At 49.7% G+C, this 10735-nt stretch overlaps 1 protein-coding gene across 1 annotated transcript; it reads left to right on the top strand.

The window, feature by feature from the left end:
• Positions 1–72: 72 nt before the first annotated feature.
• LOC122377009 (isocitrate dehydrogenase [NADP], mitochondrial-like) lies at positions 73–10051 on the top strand (the record flags this gene model as incomplete). Its single annotated transcript, XM_043356971.1, has 2 exons — positions 73–245; positions 9892–10051. Coding segments are annotated over exons 1-2 (260 nt in total), but the record flags the coding sequence as incomplete, so codon positions are not given.
• Between the last annotated feature and the right edge of the window lie 684 nt (positions 10052–10735).

Raw genomic sequence — 10735 nt, 5'->3', positions numbered from 1 at the left:
AGAGACCGGCATTACCGGCTCCACATGGAGCCACGCCCCCTCTCCAGCGCGCCGGGTTCGCGCCTTGGTTCGCGCGGGCTGTGTCTGTTTTTGAGGCTGGGGTCGGGGCCGGTTCGGACGGTCACGCAAATCTTGGATCTGGAAGATGGCTGGAGTGCTTACTAAGGTTTCGCGCTGCGCCGTTGGCGTTCTTGGCCAGCAAGCAAAGTTTGCGGCCCCCGTCAGCGTTGCTTCTCGGCGCAATTGTAAGTACCTAATACCCCTAATAAGCCTGCGATTTATCGCTACGTGACCTTGAATAACATAGGTGACGATTGTTAGGTGACAAGTCAAAGTGTCAAAATCTGCTTCGCTTTCGTTTTTATCAAAATGCTGCTATTTTATGTGTGTTTTTGTGTGCCTTTTTTGTTCATTCTGGCATGATTCACACCGCCCCCAATAGGTCAAGCTCCCCATGGTTTTAGGAGGGGTGAGGCGAGTGAGGACGCTCACGGCACGGTGTTGTTTCAAGCTTCGCATATTCCAAGGCCATTTATGCATATTCGACCGAAATCATGTCCATATTGTGATGCTCATTGCTCTGTCATGGTGGCGGTGCAGATGAAGTGAGAGCTGTTTTCACAGGGCTCGGCTCGTGCACGGAGGTTCAGTTCATCGCCACGTCACGGACTCCTTTCAGCAGGAAATCTTACCTTATCGTACTTCCGATAACGACCTTTGTTCCGTCAGTATTTTTCCATGAACGTGGGACGGATATGGCGCGAAGATGCACGAAACCTCGAAGGCCAAGGGCGTCCCTGTACTATTCAACCTTTCGCTGGCTGGTGGAAAATTTGATGGATATCTGAGGCTATGGCCTGAGGCTATCTGAGGATCTGAGGCCAAATTTGTGCCGAACTCCCTCCCAGAACTCTAGACGTACCGTGGTCGCCCAGAACTTATGTGGCCGTTGCGCATCGTTTAAACGCCCCGTGAGGCGTGTCACGGTTCTTTGACCCTATCTGTGCCCTGAGAGCAAGGCTATATAAACCAGGTAGAACGCTCCGGGAAAAAAGTTGGAAACAATAAATTAGTTGCAGCATTCCCTGATGACGCGAATGTGGGTCAGCGGCCGGCGGCCGGCGGCCGCTAACACTGTATGAGGATGAGTGCACGGAACTTTTGCTTGTTGGAGATTGCGCTAGGCAGTTAAATGTTAATGTTAGGATATGTTTCGAAAGTAAATTGAACGACGCTTCGAACGCCGTCAATGAATTTGCGATGCGACGCCTATTTGTTTAGTTAGAGCCGGCGAACTTTTATTTCCGACCGCGCGGGGAGGCGATATGGTGCCACACTGACGGTTTTTTAAGATAGCTCAAAATTCTTTTAAGCTAAAGAGCTGAAATTTGACTCGTCCAATCTTTTGATCAAGCTGGATCTTCTGGTACAGGTCGCATGTTTAAGGTACGTCAGGTTGTTGACCTATGTTGTCGCTCGTGAGCCTCTGCACAGTCCAAAAACAATGCAATTTCTGAACACTCAGTGCCAAGAAATCCTTCACACAAAGATGACACTTGGCAGAAAGAAGAGCTGTCGGTTTCTTGTCGTTCGTATGTGTCGTGTTTTCACAAGAGTTTAGTAAGGTCAGGTCCGTCACGTGACCTCCCCTCATAACTCAATAGGTTTACTTTCATAGAAGCGTTTATCAATCGCCGGAAATCTTAGCCAATCCCACTGGACACTGGATCCATACCCACATGGGGCCCTCCTGACTGGCCACTCCCTCTGAAATTCACAATAACATTAGGCTGCGGCCACGGTTATGTATTAATGCTTTTCACTGACAGAAATACAACAACTTCAACCACCACAGTGCACGCCGCCACAACAGTCCGACCCCCGTCCCTGATATCGACTAGCACCCGGCCGGATGCACATACGCGGAGCCAATCAGTCCGAATGTGACCTGAAGCTTACAATTGCTGTGTCGCATGGCGCATGGCACAGGACGATTCCTAGCAGCTGTCGGCTGAAGTGGAGAAACAGCACGTTGCGACACACCGCGCCGGCGACAGAGCTCGGCAGGGCTGGTTTGAGGCTAAAGCCGGAGGTAAGGACGGACACAGGCACATACATTGCAGGACAAATAACAGGATGTCAGTTAGGGATATAATTCAAGACGAATGATTCAAGACGGACTGAAATAATGCACATTCTGCTCACTTAGATACCAACTTCAAGCTTGACATTTATAGCACCACGGAAACAATGGGCACACAGGAAAGAAATAAAAGATGAGGTGTTTTTAACTCAAGGAGGTAAAAAGAGGTTGCATATGATGGAACAGCCCGAAGTGCAGACAAGCACATATTTTTGGTAATAGCTATCAGCTGTCCTACTTCTCTTCTCCCTTCACCAACTACTGGACACATTTGAAGCATCATATTAGCACCAATGTCCATGACAAAAGCTTGCAAGTAGTTTTATGAAGCCAAGGGAAATATGCCTACATCATGCATGTAAGCTCAAAATGCATTACAAAGGAAGGTTATCTAAAGAGAATAGTGGGCAAAAGCATTTCATAGTTAAATTATTCAAAACTGCACACAGGGCAAACATAAAAAGCAGCAAGTGTAGTGTTCTGTTATGCTTAAAAATAGTCCAAAACAAAATACAATCTTTTCTTGTTTGAATTGGTTGTTCTTCTATGCCAGTTGCCACTTCATCCATATCTTGATTACAGATGGGCTGTTACTGTAGGCTGATGAAGTGACACTTGATTGCCTTTGTGCGAGTTTCAGTTGCAGCCTCCTAGGTACTGCACTGGAAAGCAGATTGAATTGAATGCCTCTGAAAGATAAGAATATAGGCAAAGTTAGCTGTAGTAGTGTCAATGATAATAGACATGACATTTTTGTCTCTTGACATACATTTGTTGAAGTACAAAAAGGTACAAAATAAATTGGTTTGTTTCAAGACACGCACACTGCACAAAGCCGCACAGACATTACACAAGCATATGAAATTGGTACACATAAAACTTGATGATTAAAAAGGTCAAAACTAGCAACAATAATTAATTGAAGTAAAAGTTACAATCACAATCATTTGATTTAAAATGAGTTGACATAAGTCACAAGACGCAACGCTCCTATTCTTTTATGCTTTCATTATCCTCCACATATCAACCAGCTTGATACCAGGCTGTGCAATAGTGGGTACATAACCCCATGTTTCCATTTTACTAGAGTAAGTGGGGTTACAACAACAATGCTAATGTCAAACCCACATCTGCAACCCGTACTGAAGTTTCAATCACCTTACAAGAACACCTTCTGGCAGTTTGATGGGCAGAATGGTCATAACTACTTTCTCCTCATATTCAACACAAATTATCTCTTATACAGATACAGTTTAGACTTAGTTATGGCAAGCATTTTCGAGAAAAGATATGATAAAAGTCCAAGACAAGGGTCGAGAGAAACAACACCAACATAAAACACCGACTATGTAGCACTAATACTATCAAATTCATAAAAATATATACATGAGTCGATCAGAAATTCACTGTAGATTTCGAAAATGGTGTCAAATGCCACTCAAATACCCCCATTCGCATGTACGAAGCAATATAACACTGACCTTCAGTTCCGCGTGCCATCCTCCATAGGCCACTGTGTATTAAATAACGCGTTCACTGATCGCAAAAAAATGAGACCCACATATGACGCGTTTGCTACCAGCCAATCAGCGCTCGAGATGCCGAGCGCCGATTGGTGGAGAGGGCCGTCGTCAGCAGTCCATTACATGTTGTTTTCCTTGAACATATACGTGAGCAGCTGATGCTGCTCACGGGTTGTTTCCATTTTTCGTAATGCTGAAGGCACGGGAGCGAACCCCCCTGCCTGAGAGGTAAACACGCCCCCTCCACGTCCCGCGCCGGCCGCGCCGCCCGGCGGCCGCCGCGGTCACGTGTCAGTCCGAGGCACGCGTGTGAGTGGCCTCTGTTATCGTTCGGTCGGCGTCCAGCGCAGGTCGACACACCTCCGCTGCCGGCGCGGGGCGGGCGCGTCATCCGCGACCAGCCAAGGTGACCGGGGACGCGCCCCGCCCCCTCCCCGCCCGGCCCCGCCCCCCGCGCAGACGCGCCTCCGTGTCTCTGACGTCAGAGGTCGACCAGCCCCGCCAAAACGGCGGAAATATGACGACCTCCCTGTCATGGCGGTCGTCGCCTCCGAGCGGCCGAAGGAGATGGGACGGCTGAAAGGTGCTCTCTCATAGCCGGCGGTCTGGACCGAGTGGAACCCTCTCCCGACCCTGTCTGAGGTCTGGTGTTCAGGGCTCAGTTCATATAGAAAAACCAGTCGGGAAGTGTCACTTTTACAAAGGGACGCTTTTGGTAACATTGGTGCCGGTGTGTAAGGGTGGCTATATAAACCCATCTATCGGGCCCCCCTTTCCAATAAGTGTCCCTTAGCAGCAAAGGGGCTCTATATAAACTGGGCCCAGAACAACAAATCACGCCAAACTTTGTTCAGCACACCCCAACCCTTGAAAACAAGAGAGACGCCCCAGAAAATGCTCGAAACATCTCAATCGTGTGCTAAGTTATTTGATCTTCAACGGATCGCAGCTACTGACTTTTGTCTACTCCATCCACTTTTGCTTTGTGGTATGTTGTTACCAGAAGAAACTTTCGCTATTAGCGCCCTCAGACCGCTCTGCGGCAGCTGGTCGTCTGCCAGGGGGTGTCTATTTTATTTGTTTAAATTCCACCCCGATGTCACCTCAGGATTTCTCCTCGCTGACGTCGTTTATTTTCGGCCTCTGATATTTATATTATGCGCTGATCGTCGTCCTTGACGGAGGGAACGTGACTGTAAAAAAAACATGGCTCAGCAATGCGTGACGGTCGAACCAAAACGTGACAGTCGCGTGTGACAGACACGTGAGACCGCCTTCAGGTCCGGGCTGCTTGGATATGAGTGGAACGGTATAAATATAAAGGTTAGTTTCGTGGATCCAGCGCTCGAGTCGGAAGGCGTCATTCTGTGAGTTCGGGAAACTGATCGAAGCCGAGCGCCCAAGCAAACGGCTATCCTGCAAATCAGGGGTGGGAGGCGCTCATTTTGTGATTGCGTGGATTTTTCGGGGCGCAATTTATAGAAGAATCAGCAAAAATGCGATGCTGAAACTCCAAAGTGGGAACCTTTCCCAAATCCAATCTCCACGGCAGCTCGTTTCTCCCCCGGCGGCTGAGTTCGGCCGGAGACCCCACTTCTGCCGGACTGTGTCCGTGCCAACTGCAGGGCGCCGGGTGACCGTTTATGTTGGCGGCGGCTCCATCCGGCGACTGTGCTGGTCGGTGGACACCCCTCAGCACCCCTCTGAACCCTTCTGGACCCTTCGGCGCCCCTCTGCGCCCCTCAGCACCCCTGTATCCCTGTCTTGGGACGGCGTCACGGCTGTCTCAGCTGATACGACCGTGTCCAGGGGCCTCGTTTCATAAAGTGAGTCCGTAACTTACGCCAGTTTTTGGGCTTGTATTGCAAGCGCATGTGAAGCGATAAGTTTATTTCCCCTTCTCCCTTCTGTTTTTGCTTGCAAGATAAATAAATTCAACGATTCAAACTATCGTCATCGCTTCACATGCAATTGCAACACAAGACCAAAAACCGGCGTAAGTTACGGACTCGCTTTATGAAACGAGGCCCTGGAAGTCGCCCTGACGTGACAAACACCCACCCCTCCCTGGTAGCCGCCGGGAGCTCCCCTGAGGTAGCTGCTGTTCCGCCCATTTCACACTTACCTCCCTATCCCCTCCGACCCCTGTCCCTCCCTCCCCCACCGTCACCCATCCCCACATACCCCGCCATGGGTCTCCGGTCGCTCAGAATCCGGCTGATGCAATCGCCGTGTGCCTGGCTGCGTGCTCGCCGCTCGGGTCTCGGCTCCCTGCGGGGCCGCTCACGGCCTGCTGCTGGTGAGGGGACGACATTTTCCATTGGGCCATGGTTGTTTGGCTTCGGGAAGGGTTTGGCGGCTGGTCACTGCTCCGTTTGCATGGATGGATGAATGCTGTCGGCGGTCGGCCGAAGTTTGGCGTGTCGCTGTCCGGTGGTCCTCACGACTACGACTGGGCCCGGCTTAGACGTTTCGATTCGAAGGAATCTATCATTTGAATTCTGGAACCGAAGGAACATTGTTTCAACTACGGAAAAGGTTCTAGTGACTGGTATTCCCGGACCACTCCAGGTGTTTCTATCTGCTCTCAGTCAAGAGTAATAACCGTCAACCCTAATCCTCGGTCGGACACAATATTCAAAAAGTATTTAACCTCCTCCGGCCCCCAACTTACACTGGCGCGAATTTTCAGCGAGCGCAGGCTGCCGGGCTCATGCACACAGCTCTGGATGACCGACGCTCCACCGGAGTGGCACTCGCACATACACACATGGTTTGAACTCTTTTAAATAAACAGTGACCAGACGGGTGTGGCCCCGTGTGCTGATACGCTGTATCGGTATCGGGGGTCGCTCGCCGGCCGTCGGAGCGCGTGTGGGTCGGACACTACACTGCTACGATAAAGTTGTTGTTTATATTCTACGATTTTATTATTTTACCTCTACATAATACATTTGAGAAACAGACCGTTTTCTCGGATTAGAATACTTAGGCACGTGCCTGTACTAAGGTCCATTATAATCCTTCTGCGGATTTGTAGGCGTAGGTTATTACCAGCTATAAAGCCTCGCTCATCGACCCACTTCATTCGACATATCGATAGAGTATCATCCATTATTACAGGTGCTTTCCATTATTTGACCCAATCATACAACTAGCCACAGTTGTCCGCCTGGCTCGCTGGTTACCGCAGGTGGGCTCGCGGTTCTCAGCGGGTCACAGCCGGCGCGCGCGGTGTCCCCTGTGGTCCCACAGCTGCTGCCTGCTGGGTGTCAAAGGGGCGACGCGACAGTTGACATCCGATCGATATTCGATACCGAAAGTGGTCGCGGTGGTGGCATTATGTGATGAGCTATCCGCTATCCGTAGTACCAAAACGGCTATTATGGTATTGTTGAGATGGGCTTGTAACTGTAATTACCGTCAAAACCAAATGGCCAATAGTATAGCTGTATCGCGTTATTGTACTCTGACCATAAGTGTTACCCATACCTAAGCCGTAAGTGACGTGGTCGCTCCGGGTCATTACCGTCCAATGTCTCGCTGTCTGGCCGGGTCTTGGCAGCTCCTTTTCTACCTGTCATGGGACTTCATCAGCGGTCAGATGGACGGCCGATAACGAACGACCAACTGTCACCGCAGGGCGGAGCAGCTCGAAATCCGCCTTGGTGAACGTTTTTTGTGGCCGCTTTTTGTGTATGCTTTTCTTAGCGACCTTTTTATACACAGTATGTATGCAGTATGTATGCAGTAGAAGAAGTTAACCTATCTGGTGACCGGATAGTCTAGTCGCTCGTCTGAATTTCAAATAGCTTGGCATTGTTTGTAACACTTTAAATGGTGTGCTGCAACCATGTTAAGGACAAGTATGTCATTCACGTTACTTAAGAACACATGAGCTGACGATCATGGCGCACTCACACCAGAAACGCGTACAACTTTCCCTCTTATTACCCCATTCAACGCTAAGCTTCACTGTGGTCTGTGGGTGTGCGTCTGGCGTTGCAACGGCCGTTAGACGAAGTTTTACGTCCACGCAGCTGCCACTAAAATCCGCTTACGCTAGCTTCCGCCCGCGTACGCTGGCGTGGCGGTTCCACGTCGCTCGGGACTAGAGATATCGATCGGCGCCGGTCCCCTGCCCTCCCCTGCCCTGCGCGTTCTCCCCTGCCGCCGCCCGCTCGCTGTTGCGCCACCGACGCAGGCCGGCGGAGTTGCAGCGGACGCCGGCTGAGACGGACTGGACGGCCGGGTCGCCGCCCTCAGACCCAAGGTCGCACGCCGCCGCCGCAGCCGGCCGGCGCCGTGTGTGTGGTGCGCCTGAACTTGGCCTTTGCAGAGTGATGCGGCAGGATGGGAGGGGCGGGGCGGGCGAGGGGGCGTGGCGGACGCTCAGCTTCACCCGTTGTAAGGAAACGATGCTTGTGAACCCTTAAACCTTTATCTGTTGTTGTTGCTTTAGAATGGGTCAATGCTGTCATCTCTTTGTTACCTGTTCCAATTAATTGTAAACGTTTTGCAGCACTTCCGAATTCCGATAGCTCAAGCTACCTAACAGAAACCGGTTACCTAGCATGAAACCGGTCTGGTATTTCTTTCTACAGACTAGCTGATATCTGTCTACCAGCTTTGGGCCTCTTGGACGCGTTGGACACTTGCAATGGTTTCCACGTTTCTCCAGCTACTTCTATTGGTTCCAGAAATCCAGGCGATCATTCCATATCATCTCATGCCACGTGACAGGCCGATAGGGGCACATACCCGGCTGTTTTTCTAAGGCGGCTCTTGTAGGGGAGAGTGGGGCAAAGCGGCCACCCTAACGTTTCTAACGATGCCGACGCTTGATTTTTAAACTTGGAAAGATTCTTTCTATACCAATGTGATCCCTATTAAATTGTCTTTTATTCCAACTGCGTTTCATTTCCAAAGGCGTTCACATATGGGAGATATTGACAAAACTTTAAACCTATAGCATATTGGCCACTTTGCCCCATCCCTGAGGCAAAGCGGCCACTGGCGACTTCTCAAGTCCCGATATGAGAAACAGAATAGTTGCCTCATGCACGACTAGGGTATTTGATGGTGACAAGGTTTAAGGGAAGATGGATGTTTACTTTGTTATCTTCCCACCTATTGCTAAACAAAGAAAGAATTTTCTTGGAAAAAACATTTAATTGCATAATTTGGTAACTCATGTAACCGAAAAGTGGCCAAGATGAATGCATGACGACACATTTGAATATAAATAATGTTTTTATCCAGATGGAAACAACTTATGGCCAATTGGGGGCTGGCCACTTTGCCCCGGCCGCTTTGCCCCGCGCATACCGTCCGAGACAAAAATATTCCAGCTCAGCTATTAGTGGGGTAGAAAGCATTAAAATTGGTAGAAGGCATGTACGATAACCACGCAATGCATGGACAAAAACGCTTATAAAAATTCCAAACGGTTATGGAATAAAATAGCATTTAAAAATTGTAGACATAATTGGTAACCTGGCAAGAAATGCTTTTCCGTGTTTCACAGAACAATGGCGATGGGCCTGAAACCCCGGTCTGGCTCATTCGAACGACCGCAAAGAGAAGTATAATTGGAAATAATAAATTGGAACTGACGCCAGCTGTGGAGGGCTAAAACGATGGATGGCCGCTTTGCCCCGGGTGGCCGCTTTGCCCCACTCTCCCCTAGGTCTCGGTGCTCCGTTTTCGTGTCGCACGTTTTTACGGCCGACAGTCGCGTCCTGCGGGTGTTTTTAGGCCTGGGGCGGGTGTTTGCGGTTTCGCCAGACGGCAGCGGAGTAATATGTCACTGGAGGAGAGGGAGGGGAGGGGTGAGTGGGAAGGGCAAAGGTCACTCCGGAAGGAGGAAATACAGGGTGCGTAGAAATTCGACTCCCGTCGGCGTTCTTCTGATGTTGTTTTGATGTGTTCGGCAGTGAAAGGCCTTGCTCTCCGCTAAATCGAAGCTAGGTGAATGATGAGCTATCCCTCAGCTATTATCGTCCAATGCTTCATTCTCCATTTTTTATCAGTTGCTCTACTTGACAGACCAACCGACATTTCTCAGCAGAGCTCTGATGCCTGTCTTCAGTCACCTCATCCACTCTGCCAGGCGCCTCCGCCGCAGCGCTTTGTGCAACCGCTAACCAGACCCAGCCGCCACTGCCCTCTTCCCGCGTCTGTGACCCTATCACTAACCGCTCGTCCCGCTTCTCTGTGCTCCAGATGCCTCCAAGAAGCGGATCGATGTCGTCAACCCGGTGGTGGAGCTGGACGGTGACGAGATGACCCGCATCATCTGGGAGAAGATCAAGGAGACGCTCATCTTCCCCTACCTCAACGTGAGTGGCATGGTCTCTCCCACTTCATTGCGAGTGGCGTGTTGGTCGGACCCGTGAAAATCCAGCACAATGCTCTGAATACTATAGAGGGGGCGTTCCACGACAAATCGACAAATAAAAAATTAAATTTGCACCCTCATATTTTATTCTTCGTTGAAAACTGGTGTAAGGGGTTGTGATGGGCGGGGAAGCCAGCTGTGGCAAGGATTTTTTTCTTCGAACAACGGTTTCCGAGATATAGCCTCGGGCAATTCCTGGAGTTCGCGCTGCGGCCCTATGTTTGGCGGCCTATAACTCAGAAACTATTGGTATTTTACGATAAAAACTTTATATGGTTCAACACACAATCAACCAACAAACATTTTGGCTATCTCGGATTTTCAATTTTTGAAAATTTTGATCACGTGACCTTTTGTCCTATTTTTCGAAGAGTGACCTTGATATTTTCCCCACTGAAAGTTTTAATTTTGTCTGATGACGATTAAAGCCTTATCAATTGTCATTCATATGCGATAATAAAAAAGTGGTTATCGCCCTGCGTTGACCTCAGGTCAGGTCATTTTTATGACCTGTCCATTATTACGAGCGGGAGCGACAGCGAGATCTCGAGAATAAAGCAAGATAGCGACAAGCGGTAAACGGCAAAGGGTACACACGGATAAGGTCTATAATTTTTACTGAGGTCATTTTCAGGTCAGGTCAAAGATGACGTCACAGGAGCTAAAAGG

The sequence above is a fragment of the Amphibalanus amphitrite genome, unplaced genomic scaffold, assembly GCF_019059575.1.
Source record: "Amphibalanus amphitrite isolate SeventyFive unplaced genomic scaffold, NRLGWU_Aamphi_draft 002453F_arrow, whole genome shotgun sequence".
NCBI lineage: Eukaryota > Metazoa > Arthropoda > Thecostraca > Balanomorpha > Balanidae > Amphibalanus > Amphibalanus amphitrite.
Note: the sequence above shows the minus strand (reverse complement) of the source record. Positions and strands in the feature narration are given on the sequence as shown.